The 26,125-nt window shown below is 42.1% G+C and overlaps 1 protein-coding gene across 7 annotated transcripts in view; it reads right to left on the minus strand.

The window, feature by feature from the left end:
* Positions 1-26,125, minus strand: part of LOC124037551 (transcription factor SOX-6-like) — a 213,832-nt gene that overhangs the window by 138,049 nt on the left and 49,658 nt on the right. For 6 of the 7 annotated variants that reach the window (XM_046352362.1, XM_046352359.1, XM_046352361.1 and 3 more), the window contains exons 3-4: positions 4,226-4,445; positions 2,308-2,518 (exon numbers count right to left, since the gene is read on the minus strand). In XM_046352362.1, coding sequence (XP_046208318.1) covers positions 2,308-2,518; positions 4,226-4,444 — 430 coding nt within the window. In that variant the 5' untranslated portion in view covers position 4,445. The remainder of the gene's footprint in view (positions 1-2,307; positions 2,519-4,225; positions 4,446-26,125) is intronic. The other variant, XM_046352364.1, reaches the window with a different exon arrangement.

Genomic DNA, 26,125 nt, shown 5'->3' on the forward strand with positions numbered 1-26,125 from the left:
TGGATGAATAGATGGATGGATGAATAGATGGATGGATGGTTAAAATAGATGGATGGATGAATAGATGGATGGATGAATAGATGGATGGATGGATAGATGGATGGATGAATAGATGGATGGATGAATAGATGGAGGGTTAAAATAGATGGATGGATGGATAAATAGATGGATGAATAGATGGAGGGTTAAAATAGATGGATGGATGAATAGATGGATGGATGAATAGATAGAGGGTTAAAATAGATGGATGGATGAATAGATGGATGGATGAATAGATAGAGGGTTAAAATAGATGGATGGATGAATAGATGGATGGATGAATAGATAGAGGGTTAAAATAGATGGATGGATGAATAGATGGATGGATGAATAGATAGAGGGTTAAAATAGATGGATGGATGAATAGATGGATGGATGAATAGATAGAGGGTTAAAATAGATGGATGGATGAATAGATGGATGGATGAATAGATAGAGGGTTAAAATAGATGGATGGATGAATAGATGGATGGATGAATAGATGGATGGATGGTTAAAATAGATAAATGGATGAATAGATGGATGGATGAATAGATGGAGGGTTAAAATAGATGGATGGATGAATAGATGGATGGATGAATAGATGGATGGATGGGATGGATGAATAGATGGATGGATGAATAGATGGAGGGTTAAAATAGATGGATGGATGAATAGATGGATGGATGGATAAATAGATGGATGGATGAATAGATGGAGGGTTAAAATAGATGGATGGATGAATAGATGGATGGATGAATAGATGGATGGATGGATGAATAGATGGATGGATGGATGAATAGAGATGAATAGATGGATGGATGGTTAAAATAGATGGATGGATGAATCCTAATCTACACTGCAGTGTTTGGGTTATTGTTTGTTGCGACTGGTGGGTCCTTGGGGAGTGAATAAGACATGTAAAACAGGATAACAATGTACCGTTATTGTACATTTCACCATTGCCATTAAAGAATGTATAGGAACAAAACAGAGTAATTTGGGAAGCTACAGTAGATTAGTGTTTTGATCATATGAATTCATATAATTTTACACCTATGAATTCTGTTGACTACTATTTCTATTATAAAAACATATATATATATATATATATGTTTAACCTTATTTAAGCAGGTATTCACATTGAGGTCAGAAGACCTCTTCCCAAGGGAGACCTGGCCAAGAGGGGCAGCTCAGTCAAATGTATCCCCTATATGGGAGTGGAAAAACTTAAGACACACAAATTGACCAAAAACAGATAGGGGAACGCTGACACTGCATCAAGACACTCTCAGCTCTGTGTGCTTTGTCTCCCTGCCTTAGCATCGATGTACATCACTTCTGTTAGACAGGCAGATGACACACACACACACAGAGAGAAAGTGGCTCACTCACAGTAAACCAAAGACTATCTCCATACAGTAAAGTAGAAGCTGTGATGAAGCGGTGATGCCTATGGCTATTTGGCTCTAGAGATCACTACTCTACACTGCACCATATCAATAACAAAGTGAAGCATTAGGACGATAGATCAGTGGGGCCTCTGATATCATGACAATTACCATGTGTAGCATAGCAGTACAGAGAGATGTAAGATCTCCATAGCTGTGGGGTATAGGAGCATGCAGGAGCATGCAATGGGAGTCAACCACTGGCCTGATGTGAGGAGACAGATCTGAGGGGGAGAAAAGGGAAACTAGCGATTTCACTTCTCACAGATCTGTGATCTATGGGTGGGGGATTTGGCACTTGTAATTGAATGGTTCAAAGTTCCTCTGAAGAGGATATAGACACAAAGGAAAAGCTAAACATACTGTATGTACGCAGTACGCACACACACATACAGGAGAGCTCACACACACACACACACACACACACACACACACACACACACACACACACACACACACACACACACACACACACACACACACACACACACACACACACACACACACACACACACACACACACAGTCTTGTTTAACTAACCTTGTGGGGACCCACAGTTGATTCCCATTCAAAATCCTATTTTCCTTAACCCCTAACTCTAAACCTAATTCTTATCCTAACCCTAACTCCTAACCCTAACCTTTAACCCCTAAACCTAACATTCTAACCATAACACAATAGCTTTTTTCCTTTTGGGGACCGACAAAATGTCCCCAGTTGGTCAAATGTTTGTTTGTTTACTATTCTTGAGGGGATTTCTGGTCTTCAAGTATAGTGAAACATGTCCATCTACAGAAGAGCACACACACGTACAGAAAGGGTAAAGGCCTTCTCCTACCGTCCTGCTCTGTCTTTGTCAGCTCCACCAGTTTCTTTTGTTTCAGTGTGTCCACCACGTCGGCCAGGCTTCCTTTGCGGCGCTCAAGTGTTCCGAAGGTCGATCCGCCTAGCTGCTCGCCCCGCTCCCGAGAACACTCCTCGGGCTTTGGTGGAGAGGTAGAGTTATTCCGGTAGGAGTACAAGGAACAGCCCTTGCTGCTACCATTGTCCTATAGGAACAAATACAACATGGGGCGATAGGTAGCCTAGTGGTTAGAGCATTGTACTTGTAACCAAAAGGTTGCAAGATCAAATCCCAGAGCTGAAAAGGTACAAATCTGACATTCTGCCCCTGAACAAGGCTCTAGAGTAACCCACTGTTCCTAGGCTGTGATTGAAAACAAGAATTTGTTCTTAACTGACTTGTTTACTTGAATAAAGGTCAAATGGGGGTTTGGAAAAACTCTGACTTCTTATTTTACCTCGTCTAAATATTAATGGCCATTATTTAAACTAATAACTAACTCACCACCAAGTAAAGTGTAACTTAAACTACAATCACTATTTATATAATTGCTTTTTAAATGTGACTTTTCACCACCTCTCTATTGACTAATGTTTGTGGTTGTTGCTGTTGTGGATGTTGTTCAAATCATCTAATGTTTGTGGTTGTTGCTGTTGTGGATGTTGTTCAAATCATCTAATGTTTGTGGTTGTTGCTGTTGTTGCTGTTGTTCAAATCATCTAATGTTTGTGGTTGTTGCTGTTGTGGGTGTCGTTCAAATCATCTAATGTTTGTGGTCGTTGCTGTTGTGGGTGTTGTTCAAATCATCTAATGTTTGTGGTCGTTGCTGTTGTGGGTGTCGTTCAAATCATCTAATGTTTGTGGTTGTTGCTGTTGTGGGTGTTGTTCAAATCATCTAATGTTTGTGGGTGTTGTTGGTAAAATCATCTTCTAGACTCCTGTACTGGCAGCCAGAGTATGACACTTTGCCACGGCAGTGGGGAAGGGAAAAGTTGATATCTACATCCCATGGCTGCCTTTTCCCTATGTAGTGTACTACCCATAGGGCCTTCAGTCAAAACTAGTGCACTATATAGGGAATAAGGTGCAATTTGGGACAAAGGCAGTAACTCATGGGTTTTGCAACATGGGTTTTGGGCCTGTGCCAAGAACACGGTTACAGATATCCACTCCCTCCATCTTGTGATTGACTAATTAAACTCAACGCAGAAGAATGCCACAGGTCATAGCCTGTGTGGCAAGGGTAAGAGGTACACACCTGTCATGCATGGGGATAGCAGTGGTTTTCAGGTTAAAAACAGCCAACTCTGACTATACAGCAAAGACAAATCCCACAGGACTGACTATGGCCATTTTTTGTGTGGAAATTACAAACTTCAAAAGCCACAAATAGACTACAAGTTTAACATTTTCCCGCAACAGGGTGATCCACTTAAGATCCTACATCTGTACACTTATGACATCATAGGTCAAAGGGCATTCATGGGGCCAGTAATACTGTAGCACAGCGATAGAATGCGTCCCAAATGGCACCCTACTCCATATAATCCACTACATTTGACCAGAGCCCTATGGGTCGTGGTAAACAGTACTGCACTATCTAGGGATAGGGTGCAATTTGGGACATAACCATACTGTTTTTAATAGTGAACCGACATTGTCCCTCAGCACACACTCTAGCACAGGTGGCCCGACGAGAGGTTTATTTCTGAATGTCGTCTCCTCCTCTTACAGAGTGGGGGGATCTCCAAGAACATTAGATGGCTTATGTTACAAACACAAGGGGCTTTGGCATCTAAAGACGTCCTTGAAACTGTTCCAAGAGGCATTTGTCTTAAAGAGGAAGATTCCTCTATAATGGGGATCAGTGACAGTGTCAATCTTATGAAGAGTGTGTGTGTGTATGTCTCACCGTCTGAGTAGAGCCTATACTCTTCCACGCCGACTCAGGCTGGCTGTCTCTGATTGGCTGGTGCTCCTCTGGGAGGGGTTTGCTGTGCAGAGTGGGTGAGGCCGGTTGGTCCTGGATTTCTCTGTCCTGATTGGCCCAGCCCACATCGTCCTGACCCATCGCTTCATCTTCCTCCGTCGCTGGGGCAAACGGAGATGTGGCTTGCTTGGAAGACATCATTCTATTAAAAAAAATAGAAGTGAACCACAGGAAGACTTCCTTGTTTTTATTTTCCTCCCCTTGTGTTGTTTTATTTGTTAAGCACTTTGAAATGCCTCCCCTGTAAGAAATGTGCTCTATAAATAAAGTATGCTTTGATTCAGCTTATGTTGCCTACTGATTCCTAGAAGTTCGAGTATTGAGGTCAATCATTAGGAAGACAATCAAGCTTACACTGCAAATCTTCTCCAGCGCCTGTCTTTCATTTATTATTTTGTATTTTTGTATTTTAACCCCTTTATCTCCCCAATTTCATGATATCCTATTGCGATCTTGTCTCATCGCTGCAACTCCCGAACAGGCTCGGGAGAGGCAAAGGTCGAGTCATGCGTCCTCCAAAAAGATGATCAGCCAAACTGCGCTTCTTAACACCTAATCCAGAAGCCAGTTTGATCAATGTGTCAGAGGAAACATCGCCCAACTGACGACCGAGGTCAGCCTGCAGGCGCCCGGCCCGCCACAAGGAGTCGCTAGAGCGCGATGAGCCAAGTAAAACCACCCCGGCCAAACCATCCCCTAACCCGGACGACGCTGGGCCAATTGTGTGCAGCCCTATGGGACAGAGTTTTCTCTATCTTCTTCTCCAGTGTTACCCTTTCTCCAAAGGCCATTTTGAACCTGATACATTCCCCCCCATCCCCACCCACCGGCACACACACACACACAGTAATACACCCATTTGTGGTAGGATAATCTATTAGACAGTGTACAGATGCAGGATCTTAATATAGAATAGAACATGGAACTGACAGAGATGGTCGCCTCGCTTCGCGTTCTTAGGAAGCAGTATTTTGTTTTTTTATGTATTATTTCTTACACTGTCACCCCATGAAATATTAAGTCTTATTACATACAGCCGGGAAGAACTATTGAATATGAGAGTGTAACAGTATAACTTTAGTCCGTCCCCTCGCCGGGCTCGAACCAGGGACCCTCTGCACACATCAACAACAGTCACCCACGAAGCATCATTACCCATCACTCCACAAAAGCCACGGCCCTTGCAGAGCAAGGGAAACCACTACTTCAAGGACTCAGAGCAAGTGACGTCACCAATTGAAACGCTATTAGAGCGCACCAATGCTAACTAGCTAGCAATTTCACATCCGTTACAATCCACTTTGTCTCTATACTGACACTTTGCTTGTTTGATTGCCAGTGGGTCTGTGGGTCTGGTGACGAATAGGTAGCGAGTGCCAACCGACTAGCGCATACAGGTTAGCACAGTGTCCAATGAAGGGCCAGAAGTATACAGAATGGTGTCGTCTGTGTAGAGGTGGATCAGGGAATCGCCCGCAGCATGGGCGACATCATTGATACTATATACAGAGAAAAGAGTCGGCCCGAGAATTTAACCCTGTGGTACCCCCATAGAGACTGCTAGACGTCCGGACAACATGCCCTCCGATTTGACACACTGAACTCTGTCTGCAAAGTAGTTGGTGTCCCAGGCGAGGCAGTCATTAGAAAAATCAAGGCTGTTGAGTCTGCTGATAAGAATACGGTGATTGACAGAGTCGAAAGCCTTGGCCAGGTCGATGAAGACGGCTGCACAGTACTGTCTTTTATCGATGGCAGTTATGATATCATTTCGTACCTTGAGCATGGCTGAGGTGCACCCGTGACCGGCTCGGAAACCAGATTGCACAGCGGAGAGCGTAGGGTGGGATTTGAAAAGGTCAGTGATCTGTTTATTAACTTGGCTTTCGAAGACTTTAGATAGGCAGGGCAGGATGGATATAGGTCTGTAACAGTTTGGGTCTAGGGAGTCACCCCCTTTGAAGAGGGGGATGACGGTAGCTTTCCAACATTTAGGTATCTCGGACGATACGAAAGAGAGGTTGAACAGGCTGGTAATAGGAGTTGCAACATTGCCGGCAGATAGTTTTAGAAAGAGAGTGTCCAGATTATCTAGCCCAGCTGATTTGTACTAGTCCAGGTTTTGCAGCTCTTTCAGAACATCTGCTGTCTGGATTTTGGGGGTGGGGGGGGGCTGTTGGCCGGATTTATCAGTGGTGACCGTGTTACCTAGCCTCAGTGCAGTGGGCAGCTGGGAGGAGGTGCTCTTGTTCTCCATGGACTTTACAGTGTCCCAAAACTTTTTGGAGTTAGAGCTACAGGATGCAAATTTCTGCTTGAAATTGAAATGAAATTGAATTGAATGCGATGTGTTAGTGCACGTTTTCAGAATTTATGTAAATCACAAAGTTCAAAAGAAAATGAGAATGTATTCTCAGTCAATTTACCTGGTAAAATAAAATAAAAAACATTTTATTAATCTGCTGTGCAGGAAAAGTCTCAGCAACAAAAGAGCGATCAAATTAAGATCCAACATGTGTATCACTTGTCGATCAGTCATCACCTTGCAGCAGTGAAAACACAGTAGGCTTAATTCAAGTGGGTTTCTGTGGAAACCTGTATTTCCTAAAGCAAAGCCTCAGACCTGCAGCATTGAAAATACAGTAGGCTTGATTCAAGTAACCCTGTACTTCCTCCACCTGACCTTACCACATCAATAAAGAATTTGCTGCAATGAATTTACACACAAAACCCCTCAAATCTCCATATTGTTTAGTGTTCCTTGCCAAAACAAAAGTTGAATGGCGATTCTCCACTTCTCCCAAAGTGTACACTTGCAAACTTCCTGTCATGAATTTGACAATGGTATGATGGTTACACCGATCCTATGATATTCAATTAATGACAGAGTGTGTGCAAGTGCACGCTTGGGGAGAAGTGTGGAGAATCAGAACTCAAATGGGATTCAAAGGTGGGAACATGAGAGTTGTGTTTTACACCAAAGAGAACCAACCTCAGTTTCTCAAATGTAAAGCAGATCGCCACTTCAGTATTAGCACCCCATCAATCACACAGGATGGTTTATGTCTGAATTATTCCATCTCCTGGGCCACCTAATACCTAAATCTAACCCTTACTCAACTATCTAAGAGAGAGAGAGAGAGAGAGAGAGAGAGAGAGAGAGAGAGAGAGAGAGAGAGAGAGAGAGAGAGAGAGAGAGAGAGGTTGAGAAAGAAAGCTACAGAGAATGTGATCAAATGGGAAGGAAAGGGAGTGAAAGAAACGAGTTAGAGAAAAAGAGAAAGAGAAAAAGAGAAGGGGGGGGTCCTTGAGAGTGACTCCCGTAGTAGCTGGTGTCCACAGTGATTTGATAGGAGCATATACAGTAGATCAGAGGTGGGGGGTCTGTAACTGTCAACTGGAGAACATTATACATCATAAGTGCTGAAAGGAAACCTGGGGAGCGGGGACAGTGTCAGCACTAGCAGTGTGTGTGTACTTGTGTTTGTGCACGTGTGTGTGTATGTATGTGTGTGAACGTGTGTGTGCTTACGTGCGTGTTTGTGTGTGTGTACGTGTATGCTTACATATGTGTATGTGTTCAAAGGGTGTGTAATGATTGTGTGATTGTGGGCAAAGCCAAACTTAGACAGAGGTCCATTGCAAAGATGACATCTGACACCAGTCCTGACCCTACCGTGACACTGACAATAGCATCATTGGTTAATTACACCACCAAATACCTCTACTGTATTCATCTAAATTGCTGCCATGCTTACTTCCAACTTAAAGGAAAATTCCACCCAAATACAATATTTTGTTTTTTGTTTCATTCGTCCATTGTTGATAAAGTCCCACATTTTTTTGCATGTCAGCAATCAAGTTTTCAAAATATATAACTTTCAAATGACAGAACTACAGCTGGTATGAGATTAATGGTATGATGCATTAATCTCAGCACCACTACAATGTCAATTTACGTCGCAAGTCATTACTTCACAGGAGAGCTGTTTGAACGTACAAAAAAACCTGAAGCATTTTTTCACAGAAATGCCTTCTTGAACATGTGAACTTTCATGTGTCTTAATATCAAACGTGTATGCCATCTGAAAATGCAAATACAATTGTTAAATTACGAGCCTAGTTGGTTTAGCCACAGAAAAAGTGAACAACCTTCCCGTTAGCCATGATTGGCTGAGATATTGAGTGGGCTGGACATGCCGAGAGATGAGTTTGGATTGGTCTACCATATAGCACATGTCTGTCTATTGGAGCTGGTCAGTATGTTTAGGTAATCCTGTCGAAAACTGCTTTTAAGTAAAACTGCATTAACCTAATGTCGAGTTATAATGCACTGTTAGCTAGCTAACGTTATGTGTATGCTCTTCACTTTCTGGAAGACTGAGTTTTGAAATCAGTCTAATTTGAGTATGATAGCTGAGGAGATGGAGAAAAGACAAGTTTGGAATACATCGTCAAACTAAGGCAACAATGCATGGCATCAGACAGGAGATGTGTCCAACCATAATTTATACTGGTAAGATTTTCAGATATTACACATTTCCAATTTTGACAGAAAGTGGTTTAATTTCAAGTGTACTGTTAGCTAGCTAACGTTATGTGTATGATCTTATTATTCGTATCTCAGACACATTTGCTTGACTAGTTATAGCCATAGAACCTGGTGGTTAACTACCTGCAGATTCATGCAGGGTAGTAATGTCATGAGTTGTGATTATGGTCCATTGTTTAGCTAGCTAGCTAGCTACATGTCTTAACAAAAGACAAAGTATTTTCCTTTCAAGTTTAATGTGTACTATTAGCTAGTGTCGTGATGTTGCCCTCTTTGGGTACAGCAAGCACCACCCCCCTCTCCCTGCCTCCCCCTTGCCTCCTTCAACTAGGCTGCTGTGGTCAGAGAGAGGTCGTAAATTCCTGAGGAGAGGATCTCCTCATGGCCACACAGTATAGAGATAGAGTGAAGTTTCATAGAGAACAAAGGAATTTCTTCCACCTCACAGAACTTGAGGTCCGAAAAACGTTTACGTTCCGGAGAAGGTATAAAAGATTGGTGAAGAATCCAGCTACGAACTGGTCCGTTTGGTACAACTTGGGGAAGCTTATGGGAGACAGTGTTGCCACATTACCGTAACGGTGTTTATATAATAGCCTCAGATATGAGATTTACATCTAATTTTTGTATGAGATGAATGAGTGAGTATGATACTGTTTGTAAAATTGTGTCGTGATTTTGGACTGTTTAATGAAGGAAACTCCAATTCCCTTTTGAGTTGAACTAAATCAGAGGACCGGCCATGAGCCCAGTTAGGGTCAGTCATCCTGCGACAGCCCCTTTTCTGCAATTTCCGAATAAAACCCAACTTTGAGAAATTCTCAGTAGACAATGTTTCGCTCAATCACGGGAGGACAAAGGTTGCAGACCATTGCTGAACCTTTTAACCATACCACGTGGTTAAACTCTGAAACTATCGATAAGGAGAGAATAAGAACAAGTCTTTGATATTAATTACTAGTCTGCAGCTAGGAATTCGGTATCATTGAACGCGAAGAACGACAACCGCAGAAACATCCATTCTACAACAACATGAATGAATGTCGCTCTGAACAAAGCCCTCTAACCACGACAGAGAGAGAGAGAGAGAGAGAGAGAGAGAGAGAGAGAGAGAGAGAGAGAGAGAGAGAGAGAGAGAGAGAGAGAGAGAGAGAGAGAGAGAGAGAGAGAGAGAGAGGACGAAAACTCTCCAACAGAAACAAACTTTTCAACAAAGATCCCGGCGACACACTGAGCGTAAATATATATATTGATTGCAATTTTTCCCGAATGAGTGAGCGTTCATGTGCAAAGGATTAGCATTTCAATTGTTATAATTATCAACTTTGTAGTGTCTCATCTCAGTCAACCCCCACTTCCCTTTGTGTCCACCAAGTCGCGATACCGGTTTATCCCACTGGGGAAATGCCGTTATCATTTCCTTGTAACTATATCTACTGTTTGTTTATGCCTTTCTGTGAATTACTTAGTTAGTAATAAATAAATGATTTAAGACAATTGATGTATGGATGACTCATAGTGAAGATTGGGTTCGTGCAGATAACCAACAATTTACGACATTTGGAATGAGACTAATGTGAGGTAAAATAAATAATTAATTAACAGAAGACTATTGATCAGATATGAAAATATCTGAAAGGTTATATTTGGGAATTATAACTTTGTAATCTGAATATTTTCCTTGGTGCCCCGACTTCCTAGTTAATTATGGTTACATGATTAGTCAGTCTGATCGCGTAATACTAATTACAGAGAATCTTTGATAAAAACTAAGTCTTCAATTTAATGATAGTAAAGACACGACACCAGCTAGCTAACATTAGCTGGCTGGCTCACAAACTAATGTTACGTCATGCGTTGGGATTCATTGCTCACCTAGCTAGCTATCTAGCTACATTTCTTAGCAAAAGTCTTAGTGTGCCAGAGCACAGAATAACTGATGCATTTTTGAACGCTCAACACCCGTTGAATCTGTCCGGTGTCAGTAAACATTGGCAACAAAGCTTAATTCAATTGTTGCCAGCAGCACAGTTACAGTCACTAACACTCTGGACAACATGAAAAAAGCCTAACCAGCTCTACCAGGGCGAATAAAAAGGTCAGAGTGGGGTGTTCTCTCATTATGTGTCTGGAAGTAGCTAGCCAATGTTAGCCAGTTAGCTTGGGTGCTTGATTGTAGTTGTGAGGTCAGAGGTTTCGGAACAACCCTACTTATTGGCCAGAGCGTCCAGTGTGCGCTCTGAATGCGAAACCACAGATAGAGCGACAGGGCGAGTAATGTTCAGTGAGCTGTTCTCTCTCTTAGATGTCTGGAAGTAAGATAGCAAGAACGGTTGGATCAACCATTAAAGAGATGGGTGGGGATAAGGCTTAAGAGGGTGTGAACAATGCTGAATGTGTGTAGACAGAGAAGAGCTCTTCACTTGATACCAAAACATTCAAACACCGTTTTCTCAAAAGTGAGTTTACAAGTTGATCAACTTTCAAAGCAGAATTACTTTCCCATTGTTTCCTCAAATGCAGTGTATTATGTACCATGTGTAGCTCTGAGTCTCTACTTTTATCCAATGTAAAAACAGAAATTGAAATGTTGCTACATAAGACCGAATCCAGGTGGTGAGTCTGGATCTGTGTCTGGATATGTTAAAATGGCAAGTTTCTATGTTTTGTAGTCAAAGAGATAATAAGTGTATCTGATGCATTTGATGATGACATCATCCAACCGTGATTGGGAGTCCAATAGGGCGGCGCACAATTGGCCCAGCGTCGTTCGGGTTTGGCCGGGGTAGGCCGTCATTGTAAATATGCATTTGTTCTTAACTGAAATACAAAAATGTAATCCCGAGACACTGATGACATCATCTGGTGTGTATCATATATATATATATTTTTTTTTAAATATATGAGCAGGCAAAGGTGAAGTAACTGATATGGAATATGCACTGAATCCAGGCCCATAGACTAGCACATAAACTGTACAGAAACAAAAACAAAAAACAGAAGTATGTGCCAACTGCCAATGCGATTCCATACAAAATCACAATCCTTCATGCAAGGAGCCAGATAGTCTGGCCCACCAGTCAGAGTTAGCTATATGAACTTTCATGCCCCCTGCTTAGCAGAATAGAGATGACAGACAGACAGACAGACAGACAGACAGACAGACAGACAGACAGACAGACAGACAGACAGACAGACAGACAGACAGACAGACAGACAGACAGACAGACAGACAGACAGACAGACAGACAGACAGACAGACAGACAGACAGACATAGAAGAGTTCACATACAGACCCATATGGCTACTGACTACAGACAAAAATCATAACTTGCTACAACGTTTCGTCGGCTAACACACAGAGCGAATCGATAAGCGTGTCGCGAAACTAAGCCTTTCTTGACCCAACAGTCCCAATCTCACAACCACACCCCCCAGGAGAAAGACGAAGAAGGGGGGAAGCAGAAGGGTGGAGGAGAAAGAAGGGGGGTTATATTTAGCTGACAATATTGCTGCCTGTTTATGGGAGCTTAGGAGCTTCTTAGAACTGAGATCTCATATGGCCCAGAATGCCTGGACCTCATAAATCGCGGCCACTGATAAAGTTTCATCACGCAACAGACCCCAAGCTGTTTGTTAGCGTTAGCGAGACCATCAAGCCTCATGTGATTAGTTAGCATTAGCCAGACCCCATCACAGAAAATAGACATTTTCATTGGCAATACAATAGTGGCAAAAAATAATACAATATCAAGAATGCATTGCTGTTTAGTCTTCAATTGGACACTAAGGTCATCTAGCTATAACAATTGGACACTAAGGTCATCTAGCTATAACAATTGGACACTAAGGTCATCTAGCTATAACAATTGGACACTAAGGTCATCTAGCTATAACAATTGGACACTAAGGTCATCTAGCTATAACAATTGGACACTAAGGTCATCTAGCTATAACAATTGGACCCTAAGGTCATCTAGCTATAACAATTGGACCCTAAGGTCATCTAGCTATAACAATTGGACACTAAGGTCATCTAGCTATAACAATTGGACACTAAGGTCATCTAGCTATAACAATTGGACACTAAGGTCATCTAGCTATAACAATTGGACACTAAGGTCATCTAGCTATAACAATTGGACACTAAGGTCATCTAGCTATAACAATTGGACACTAAGGTCATCTAGCTATAACAATTGGACACTAAGGTCATCTAGCTATAACAATTGGACACTAAGGTCATCTAGCTATAACAATTGGACACTAAGGTCATCTAGCTATAACAATTGGACACTAAGGTCATCTAGCTATAACAATTGGACACTAAGGTCATCTAGCTATAACAATTGGACACTAAGGTCATCTAGCTATAACAATTGGACACTAAGGTCATCTAGCTATAACAATTGGACACTAAGGTCATCTAGCTATAACAATTGGACACTAAGGTCATCTAGCTATAACAATTGGACACTAGCTATAACAATTGGACACTAGAGGTCATCTAGCTATAACTAAGGTCATCTAGCTATAACAATTGGACACTAAGGTCATCTAGCTATAACAATTGGACACTAAGGTCATCTAGCTATAACAATTGGACACTAAGGTCATCTAGCTATAACAATTGGACACTAAGGTCATCTAGCTATAACAATTGGACACTAAGGTCATCTAGCTATAACAATTGGACACTAAGGTCATCTAGCTATAACAATTGGACACTAAGGTCATCTAGCTATAACAATTGGACACTAAGGTCATCTAGCTATAACAATTGGACACTAAGGTCATCTAGCTATAACAATTGGACACTAAGGTCATCTAGCTATAACAATTGGACACTAAGGTCATCTAGCTATAACAATTGGACCCTAAGGTCATCTAGCTATAACAATTGGACACTAAGGTCATCTAGCTATAACAATTGGACCCTAAGGTCATCTAGCTATAACAATTGGACACTAAGGTCATCTAGCTATAACAATTGGACACTAAGGTCATCTAGCTATAACAATTGGACACTAAGGTCATCTAGCTATAACAATTGGACACTAAGGTCATCTAGCTATAACAATTGGACCCTAAGGTCATCTAGCTATAACAATTGGACACTAAGGTCATCTAGCTATAACAATTGGACACTAAGGTCATCTAGCTATAACAATTGGACACTAAGGTCATCTAGCTATAACAATTGGACACTAAGGTCATCTAGCTATAACAATTGGACACTAAGGTCATCTAGCTATAACAATTGGACACTAAGGTCATCTAGCTATAACAATTGGACACTAAGGTCATCTAGCTATAACAATTGGACACTAAGGTCATCTAGCTATAACAATTGGACACTAAGGTCATCTAGCTATAACAATTGGACACTAAGGTCATCTAGCTATAACAATTGGACACTAAGGTCATCTAGCTATAACAATTGGACCCTAAGGTCATCTAGCTATAACAATTGGACACTAAGGTCATCTAGCTATAACAATTGGACACTAAGGTCATCTAGCTATAACAATTGGACACTAAGGTCATCTAGCTATAACAATTGGACACTAAGGTCATCTAGCTATAACAATTGGACACTAAGGTCATCTAGCTATAACAATTGGACACTAAGGTCATCTAGCTATAACAATTGGACACTAAGGTCATCTAGCTATAACAATTGGACACTAAGGTCATCTAGCTATAACAATTGGACACTAAGGTCATCTAGCTATAACAATTGGACACTAAGGTCATCTAGCTATAACAATTGGACACTAAGGTCATCTAGCTATAACAATTGGACTATAACTAAGGTCATCTAGCTATAACAATTGGACACTAAGGTCATCTAGCTATAACAATTGGACTATAACTAAGGTCATCTAGCTATAACAATTGGACACTAAGGTCATCTAGCTATAACAATTGGACACTAAGGTCATCTAGCTATAACAATTGGACACTAAGGTCATCTAGCTATAACAATTGGACACTAAGGTCATCTAGCTATAACAATTGGACACTAAGGTCATCTAGCTATAACAATTGGACACTAAGGTCATCTAGCTATAACAATTGGACACTAAGGTCATCTAGCTATAACAATTAAGGTCATCTAGACCACTAAGGTCATCTAGCTATAACAATTGGACCCTAAGGTCATCTAGCTATAACAATTGGACCCTAAGGTCATCTAGCTATAACAATTGGACACTAAGGTCAGGTCATCATAGCTATAACAATTGGACACTAAGGTCATCTAGCTATAACAATTGGACACTAAGGTCATCTAGCTATAACAATTGGACACTAAGGTCATCTAGCTATAACAATTGGACACTAAGGTCATCTAGCTATAACAAGTGGACACTAAGGTCATCTAGCTATAACAATTGGACACTAAGGTCATCTAGCTATAACAATTGGACACTAAGGTCATCTAGCTATAACAATTGGACACTAAGGTCATCTAGCTATAACAATTGGACACTAAGGTCATCTAGCTATAACAATTGGACACTAAGGTCATCTAGCTATAACAATTGGACACTAAGGTCATCTAGCTATAACAATTGGACACTAAGGTCATCTAGCTATAACAATTGGACACTAAGGTCATCTAGCTATAACAATTGGACACTAAGGTCATCTAGCTATAACAATTGGACACTAAGGTCATCTAGCTATAACAATTGGACCCTAAGGTCATCTAGCTATAACAATTGGACACTAAGGTCATCTAGCTATAACAATTGGACACTAAGGTCATCTAGCTATAACAATTGGACACTAAGGTCATCTAGCTATAACAATTGGACACTAAGGTCATCTAGCTATAACAATTGGACACTAAGGTCATCTAGCTATAACAATTGGACACTAAGGTCATCTAGCTATAACAATTGGACACTAAGGTCATCTAGCTATAACAATTGGACACTAAGGTCATCTAGCTATAACAATTGGACACTAAGGTCATCTAGCTATAACAATTGGACACTAAGGTCATCTAGCTATAACAATTGGACACTAAGGTCATCTAGCTATAACAATTGGACACTAAGGTCATCTAGCTATAACAATTGGACACTAAGGTCATCTAGCTATAACAAGTGGACACTAAGGTCATCTAGCTATAACAATTGGACACTAAGGTCATCTAGCTATAACAATTGGACACTAAGGTCATCTAGCTATAACAATTGGACACTAAGGTCATCTAGCTATAACAATTGGACACTAAGGTCATCTAGCTATAACAATTGGACACTAAGGTCATCTAGCTATAACAATTGGACCCTAAGGTCATCTAGCTATAACAATTGCAGATAATATGTGATGAAAGATGAACAGGAAATCAACAGTTCCACACAGTATCTACATCTGAAGTAAACTCCCATCTACACACACCTCTACTCCACTTAGCTTGGTGAAACGGCTGTTGATATACATCTGATGAGACACACAGATAGAAAGAGACGGAGAAACACCCTGAGACGTCAGCCATTACTTCACTGTAAACTAAATATTACTACACTTTGCCTGGAGGAAGCCTCGGGAGAGGAAAGTAGAAATTGAGTGATTACAGTCGAGGCGGCAGCGGACATTTTCCCTGAAGTAGAAATCATTCCCGCCGGGAGCCCAACTAAATAATGAGCCTTGCTTCCTGGAGGGACTGATGAGACCATGATTAGACAGTGGTCCAAACAAAACACTCTATTCATCTTTTTCACATGATTACCGACGAGGCCAACCTTGGCCAACATTCCCGAACGGCCACCGCACCTTTCCAGTCGATACACTATTAGAGTATTGGAACAAATTGCTTCTAGGAACTTTCATGGAAGGTCGAGCCAATGTATCAAATGCATTGTATCTTCATGACATGAGATGACAAGAGTGATAAGGAAACCAGAACACTGTGAGACAGAGTCAAATGTTAAGAAAAATGACTACTGATATTCCACGAAAACAAGGAGCTGCCCCAAAACAATCTATTTTCATTGCTGGATAAAGAAAATGGGGCATATTTTCTACTCACAGCTCTACATTACGGATGCTTCTGGTTAATGTAGTTTTTTACAACTCCTGCTATAGAAAATGTCTAAATGTCTATATCAATGGATATTGTTTGCTGTAGGAGATGACAGGGGAGCATTTTAACTCCCCACAAAAAGTCCAGGGTCATTTATAATCCCTTTGTGAGGGAAAAAAGCGAAAGGAAAAAGGGGGTCGGAATTTGGCAAGAGTTCATCATTCACTACTTCTCCTCTCCTGGAACCTGGAAACCTGGCTATTCTGGAGAAACAATTGGCCATTGTGGACCATGGAGACAGAGGGACCTGTCTGTGACAGAAGAGAGGGAGAGCGAAGGCCCCTCTTAGGAAAACACAAAGTGCCATTCAGCCGCCGGAGTCCCTTCTGCCACTTGTGGAGCGACGAGGGTGGCAACAAAGGCCTCTGATTCACCCAATTGGGTGTAAAATCTTCAGCAATTCCCGTTGAAGTGAGCTGAGTAAGTGGGAAATGTCAGAAAGAGAGGGAGCTAGAGAGAGAAAGGAGAGGATAAAAAAGAGAGATATTCTTGGTCTCCTGGACAATCCCAATAAGCATGAGGTGAGTCGGGAGAATGAGGAAAAGGATGCCAGTACAGTGAGTTAGGAGAATGAGGAAGAGGATGCCAGTACAGTGAGTTAGGAGAATGAGGAAGAGGAGGCTAGTACAGTGTGTTAGGAGAATGAGGAAGAGGAGGCCAGTACAGTGAGTTAGGAGAATGAGGAAGAGGAGGCCAGTACAGTGAGTTAGGAGAATGAGGAAAAGGAGACCAGTACAGTGAGTTAGGAGAATGAGGAAGAGGAGGCCAGTACAGTGAGTTAGGAGAATGAGGAAGAGGAGGCCAGTACAGTGAGTTAGGAGAATGAGGAAGAGGAGGCCAGTACAGTGAGTTAGGAGAATGAGGAAGAGGAGGCCAGTACAGTGAGTTAGGAGAATGAGGAAGAGGAGGCCAGTACAGTGAGTTAGGAGAATGAGGAAGAGGAGGCCAGTACAGTGAGTTAGGAGAATGAGGAAGAGGCGCCCAGTACAGTACCAACATGGTCCCACAGGCTGAACTCTACAGACCATCCCAACACAGGAGGTTGGTGGCACCTTCATTGGGGAGAACGGGCTTGTGGTAATGGCTGGAGCGGAATCATTGGAATGGTATGAAATAGATGAAACACATGGTTTCCATGGTTTCCATGTGTTTGATGCCATTCCATTCGCTCCGTTCCAGCCATTATTATGAGCCTTCCTCCTCTCAGCAGCCTCCACTGAATCCCAAACACAGTAGGTTCTCTTCCTATTACAGTGTCCAATAGAGAGTCCATCCAAAAATGGCATCCTATTCCCTATATAGTGCACTACTTTTCCCCAACTATAGTGCGCTATAAAGGCAATAGGGTGCCATTGGGATGCAAAGATCTATACGTTTTTCATTGGTCAGTCGGGGCCCTCGTTAAATGGTCATTGATCGGCCTAAACAGAGGTTACTGTGATTCAGACATGTTGGAACGCAGACACACACAGGCCCTGCTTTCTCCACAGAGATTACCCCATTCCTCGCCCTTTCCCCAAATATAAACCTTCACTAGCAGCCTGTCAGTTGCACCGAAAAATGGGCCAGTTTTGTCAGCCAGTGCACCAATGACAAGAAAAGCAGTTGTATTTCCTGTCACACCACCCTATAAGTGTATTTGTGTGGGGAGGGAATGAGGAAATGAACTTTAGCACTTCGTCCATTATGGGGCTACTCTTAGGGCGGTTGCAAGGTGGCTAACAAATAACACCACTAATTCACTGCATCATGGCATCGCATCAGATGCAACTGGGGCTACTTTCATGATATAATGGATATAAGGAATTGGATATTGTGTATGGTGGCTACGTCAATTGTGCGTATATTGTGTGTTTGGTGATTCGTCAATAAAACACTTCAAAACCAAAGGAGCTGCATTCATCATTCTACAGGTCAATAGAAAGTTAGTGTATCGTCAACAGTGTGTTGCAATGGGACCTCTATGTATTTACCTTATTGGTAAAGGAGTCCCGACCTATCGCAAGGACCAATTCATCTGGCCCCTAGTGAATGGAGGGCCTGGTCGACAGTGTGTTGAAAGCTGACCGCTTGCGGCATGGGTGGCAGGGCAAAGTTAATGAAAACTTACTGAATCAATACTTGGTAGCAAAGTCCACATCTTATGTAGAGTACTGTACATCTATTGTAATGTACCTGGGGCCATATCAATCATCTCAGAGTAAGAGTGCTGAGCTAGGATCAGGTCCCCCCCCCATCCATGTGATCTTATTCATTGGGATCCAAATACAAAACTCATCTTAAAGGTCCTGTGCAGTCAAAAACATGATTTCCTGTGTTTTATTTATATATTTCCACATGAGGTTGGAACAATACTGTGACATTTAGAAAATGATGGTAATGCCCTTTCAGTGTAAGAGCTGTTTGAAGACCACCTGTAATTTCAGCCTGTTTTGGTGGGTTGGATTTCTGTCCTGCTTGGTGACATCACCAGGCGATAAATTAGTTTACAGATCAATAAGATAGTTCCAAACCTCTGTGCCAATAACAGCTAGTTTTCAGTTTCCCCCTCCCCGCTCAGACCATTCCCAGACAGTCCGAGCTAAATTCTTGCTTGAGGACTTGCTCTTGCTAAGAAGCCATTTAAAAACAAAAACAATCACAGTAAGGTACTTAATTGTTACCCAAAAATGATTTGATATTGAGAGAAAAATGCTTGCATTGGACCTTTAAATCAGAACTCCAATCCAGAGATAATTGACACATAGGACCCCTGGCATTGATCACCAATCCCCCGCGGCTGCCATCTTTCTTAAACAGATCCAGCTCAGGCCCTCAGGAAGACAAGGTCCAATCCCACCCCGGAACCTTGCTCCGCCCACCAGAGACTCTTTACTCTGTTGCTCTGCATTTCTCTCAAAACGGGCCTCCTGCATGTTTGCTTTAGCGTTTGTATTATATTGTCGAAACACATTTCTATAAGTCTAATTCCAGGTTCAAATGTGCGCGATGCCACGAAACAGTGAATCACAACAGATGGACACCTTGATCTGGTACGATCATGCTGATGCCTAGTCCTCTAAAAGGAAAATCTCAGTGAAAATGTAATGGAACCCTCGAAAATGTTAAAAGACTGAACCGTTTTTTTTCTTTCTCTCCACTCACACATGCACCCTTATGCAGGGTCTCTATGTGCAGGTCCGTCCCCCAGGAGCGGTCTTGTTGACCAACACCTTGCCTTGCGCTTTTATTTCCCTGGCATTGGAACACACCCAAGTTAACACAGACACAGCATACAGTATATTTGCTTTATGGTTTTAGAGTATAACCATTCAAGACCCAAGTCAACACGCAACGGCGCTAAAGGGCCGTCTGTCTGTCATTCTCTATTGCTGTAGTCAGCAGTCTTAGTAGACGGCAGAATATTATACAACACTGTATTGTGGCAAATAACATTTGATTTGATTTGAATATTGACTCCTAATGTCAATGTAGCCTCCAATGCCTGTGCTTAGACATCCTTCCATTAAACACAAATTGACAAAAACTTGAGAAGATAGAAATAAACGCTTTAGGGAATTTGCTACGATCACAAAACACAGCAGAAAGAGAAGTGCTATGTTTTAATCTTTGGTCAGTTTGCTCATTTCAGGCTAAAATATGAATACAGTAGCTAAATAGCCAATTTAAAAGTAAATTGCATGTGAGAGTCATACAGATATTGGATAAGTCAATGATACTACTGTGCTGGGAGTGTACCCAGTCATTACGCAACTGGTCTAACACTAGCCGAGTACCCATTCTATAGACAACTAGTCTAACACTCACCCAGTACCCAGTCTATAGACAACTAGTCTAACACTCACCCAGTACCCAGTCATTAGGCATCTAATCTAACACTCACCCAGTACCCAGTCATTAGGAATCTAATCTAACACTCACCCAGTACCCAGTCATTAGGAATCTAATCTAACACTCACCCAGTACCCAGTCATTAGGAATCTAATTTAACACTCACCCAGTACCCAGTCTATAGACAACTAGTCTAACACTCACCCAGTACCCAGTCATTAGGAATCTAATCTAACACTCACCCAGTACCCAGTCATTAGGAAACTAATTTAACACTCACCCAGTACCCAGTCATTAGGAATCTAATTTAACACTCACCCAGTACCCAGTCATTAGGAATCTAATTTAACACTCACCCAGTACCCAGTCATTAGGAATCTAATGTAACACTCACCCAGTACCCAGTCTATAGACCACTAGTCTAACACTCACCCAGTACCCAGTCATTAGGAATCTAATTTAACACTCACCCAGTACCCAGTCATTAGGAATCTAATTTAACACTCACCCAGTACCCAGTCATTAGGAATCTAATTTAACACTCACCCAGTACCCAGTCTATAGACAACTAGTCTAACACTCACCCAGTACCCAGTCATTAGGAATCTAATTCAACACTCACCCAGTACCCAGTCTATAGACAACTAGTCTAACACTCACCCAGTACCCAGTCATTAGGAATCTAATCTAACACTCACCCAGTACCCAGTCATTAGGAATCTAATCTAACACTCACCCAGTACCCAGTCATTAGGAATCTAATCTAACACTCACCCAGTACCCAGTCATTAGGAATCTAATGTAACACTCACCCAGTACCCAGTCTATAGACCACTAGTCTAACACTCACCCAGTACCCAGTCATTAGGAATCTAATTTAACACTCACCCAGTACCCAGTCATTAGGAATCTAATTTAACACTCACCCAGTACCCAGTCATTAGGAATCTAATTTAACACTCACCCAGTACCCAGTCTATAGACAACTAGTCTAACACTCACCCAGTACCCAGTCATTAGGAATCTAATTCAACACTCACCCAGTACCCAGTCTATAGACAACTAGTCTAACACTCACCCAGTACCCAGTCATTAGGAATCTAATCTAACACTCACCCAGTACCCAGTCATTAGGAATCTAATTTAACACTCACCCAGTACCCAGTCATTAGGAATCTAATTTAACACTCACCCAGTACCCAGTCATTAGGAATCTAATCTAACACTCACCCAGTACCCAGTCATTAGGAATCTAATTTAACACTCACCCAGTACCCAGTCATTAGGAATCTAATCTAACACTCACCCAGTACCCAGTCTATAGACCACTAGTCTAACACTCACCCAGTACCCAGTCATTAGGAATCTAATCTAACACTCACCCAGTACCCAGTCTATAGACCACTAGTCTAACACTCACCCAGTACCCAGTCATTAGGAATCTAATTTAACACTCACCCAGTACCCAGTCATTAGGAATCTAATCTAACACTCACCCAGTACCCAGTCTATAGACCACTAGTCTAACACTCACCCAGTACCCAGTCTATAGACAACTAGTCTAACACTCACCCAGTACCCAGTCTATAGACAACTAGTCTAACACTCACCCAGTACCCAGTCATTAGACCACTAGTCTAACACTCACCCAGTACCCAGTCTATAGACAACTAGTCTAACACTCACCCAGTACCCAGTCTATAGACAACTAGTCTAACACTCACCCAGTACCCAGTCATTAGACCACTAGTCTAACACTCACCCAGTACCCAGTCTATAGACAACTAGTCTAACACTCACCCAGTACCCAGTCTATAGACAACTAGTCTAACACTCACCCAGTACCCAGTCATTAGGAATCTAATCTAACACTCACCCAGTACCCAGTCATTAGACAAGTAGTCTAACACTCACCCAGTACCCAGTCATTAGGAATCTAATCTAACACTCACCCAGTACCCAGTCTATAGACAACTAGTCTAACACTCACCCAGTACCCAGTCATTAGACCACTAGTCTAACACTCACCCAGTACCCAGTCATTAGGAATCTAATGTAACACACACCCAGTACCCAGTCATTAGGAATCTAATCTAACACTCACCCAGTACCCAGTCATTAGACCACTAGTCTAACACTCACCCAGTACCCAGTCATTAGACCACTAGTCTAACACTCACCCAGTACCCAGTCATTAGGAATCTAATCTAACACTCACCCAGTACCCAGTCTATAGACAACTAGTCTAACACTCACCCAGTACCCAGTCATTAGGAATCTAATCTAACACTCACCCAGTACCCAGTCTATAGACAACTAGTCTAACACTCACCCAGTACCCAGTCATTAGGAATCTAATCTAACACTCACCCAGTACCCAGTCTATAGACAACTAGTCTAACACTCACCCAGTACCCAGTCATTAGGAATCTAATCTAACACTCACCCAGTACCCAGTCTATAGACAACTAGTCTAACACTCACCCAGTACCCAGTCATTAGGAATCTAATCTAACACTCACCCAGTACCCAGTCTATAGACAACTAGTCTAACACTCACCCAGTACCCAGTCATTAGGAATCTAATCTAACACTCACCCAGTACCCAGTCTATAGACAACTAGTCTAACACTCACCCAGTACACAGTCATTAGACCACTAGTCTAACACTCACCCAGTACCCAGTCTATAGACAACTAGTCTAACACTCACCCAGTACCCAGTCTATAGACAACTAGTCTAACACTCACCCAGTACCCAGTCTATAGACAACTAGTCTAACACTCACCCAGTACCCAGTCATTAGACCACTAGTCTAACACTCACCCAGTACCCAGTTATTAGGAATCTAATGTAACACACACCCAGTACCCAGTCATTAGGAATCTAATCTAACACTCACCCAGTACCCAGTCATTAGACCACTAGTCTAACACTCACCCAGTACCCATTCATTAGACCACTAGTCTAACACTCACCCAGTACCCAGTTATTAGGAATCTAATCTAACACTCACCCAGTACCCAGTCATTAGACCACTAGTCTAACACTCACCCAGTACCCATTCATTAGACCACTAGTCTAACACTCACCCAGTACCCAGTTATTAGGAATCTAATGTAACACTCACCCAGTACCCAGTCTATAGACCACTAATCTAACACTCACCCAGTACCCAGTCATTAGACCACTAGTCTAACACTCACCCAGTACACAGTCATTAGACCACTAGTCTAACACTCACCCAGTACCCAGTCATTAGACCACTAGTCTAACACTCACCCAGTACCCAGTCATTAGACCACTAGTCTAACACTCACCCAGTACACAGTCATTAGACCACTAGTCTAACACTCACCCAGTACCCAGTCATTAGACCACTAGTCTAACACTCACCCAGTACCCAGTCATTAGACCACTAGTCTAACACTCACCCAGTACCCAGTCTATAGACCACTAATCTAACACTCACCCAGTACCCAGTCATTAGACCACTAGTCTAACACTCACCCAGTACACAGTCATTAGACCACTAGTCTAACACTCACCCAGTACCCAGTCATTAGACCACTAGTCTAACACTCACCCAGTACCCAGTCATTAGACCACTAGTCTAACACTCACCCAGTACCCAGTCATTAGACTACTAGTCTAACACTCACCCAGTACCCAGTCATTAGACCACTAGTCTAACACTCACCCAGTACCCAGTCATTAGACCACTAGTCTAACACTCACCCAGTACCCAGTCATTAGACTACTAGTCTAACACTCACCCAGTACCCAGTCATTAGACCACTAGTCTAACACTCACCCAGTACCCAGTCATTAGACCACTAGTCTAACACTCACCCAGTACCCAGTCATTAGACCACTAGTCTAACACTCACCCAGTACCCAGTCATTAGACCACTAGTCTAACACTCACCCAGTACCCAGTCATTAGACCACTAGTCTAACACTCACCCAGTACCCAGTCATTAGACCACTAGTCTAACACTCACCCAGTACCCAGTCATTAGACTACTAGTCTAACACTCAGCTGTCCTTTATGTCCTGTAGAGGCTTCTTCCTCTCTTGTCAGCTCTCACCTCTGACCCGTGACCCCTAGTGCTCTGCCCAGGGTCAACACAATGTCACTCGGAGGCGCAATTAAGCTCGTTACACAAGTTTAAGCCTGTTGGGCGACCTTAACTTACCTTAACTTAACAGTGGGAGTAAACAATCCTATTACTCTAATAATATAGACGAAGCCAAGAGCCCTTTTCCATTCTTAAATAACCCTGTCAGGCTTTGCTGCTGGTTGCTGGCTGTCAGACACTGTGTAGCCAACAACAGTACAAAAGCCTTATTAGAGGGATTGAACTAGTGATTCCAGGAACCTTTTTTGGAGCATCTGTTAAATGACCGAAATGTAAATGTACATTTAAAGAGACAAACGTTTTATATTAATATTAAATCCAAGTTTGTTAACAAAAACCCTTTAAAAGGAGAGTCTAAAATGTAATCTATTGAAAAGTGTGGATGGTTATACAATTAGAATACAACTTGGGTCTATACTGTGTGTTATATGGTCCAATGGTAAATGTGTTATTAGATCATTCAATTTGGGCTAGCGACTGATATAGAGACTAGAGCGTGAGTACAGACAGGGACTAGGAGGCTGACTGCAACAGCTGCCTCCACACATATTTCAGAGCGACTGCATTAGCCCTGAGGCTAAAGCCTAGACAAAGTGAGCTTTAATAAATTATTAGACCTTCCCTAAAGTTAAAACAATCACCAAGTGTTCATAGTGAAGCTAAGTCAAAGATGCTATGTGGTGCATTTTGCATTTGTTTTTGTCAGACACACACACACACACACACACACATCCATATGTATCATTCAGGACACATTGAGTAGAGCTGACATGAATGCCACACAGGGCCCAAATCTCTTTCAGTCAAGAGAGGGTCACAGATAACTGAAGTTGAAATATGTCCATTCACACTGCTGTTGGGTTCCAGCTGCTGACAGGTGTACCCAATAGGGCCGGGACAATACCAGTATGGCGATACTCGTTCATATCGTGGCAAGGAAACAAAACACAAAACGGATTTAACTTCTTTAGGGAAACAGCACTAATGTTGGAAGCAAACATCATTATGTTGTCATCCAGTCAAAATTGTTTTCCAAGCTAAAGCACACAATATTTTACATACAGCAGGTATTTAAAGGACCAAGAGTTTGGTCTGTTTGAGGTTTTCATTTTTGCCATGGAAAGAATATTGCGATACTGGTATCATCCCAGCCCTAACACCCAATATATTCACAGACGAATATACTGTTTCCATAGCCT

This window comes from Oncorhynchus gorbuscha, linkage group LG06, assembly GCF_021184085.1.
Source record: "Oncorhynchus gorbuscha isolate QuinsamMale2020 ecotype Even-year linkage group LG06, OgorEven_v1.0, whole genome shotgun sequence".
Lineage (NCBI taxonomy): Eukaryota > Metazoa > Chordata > Actinopteri > Salmoniformes > Salmonidae > Oncorhynchus > Oncorhynchus gorbuscha.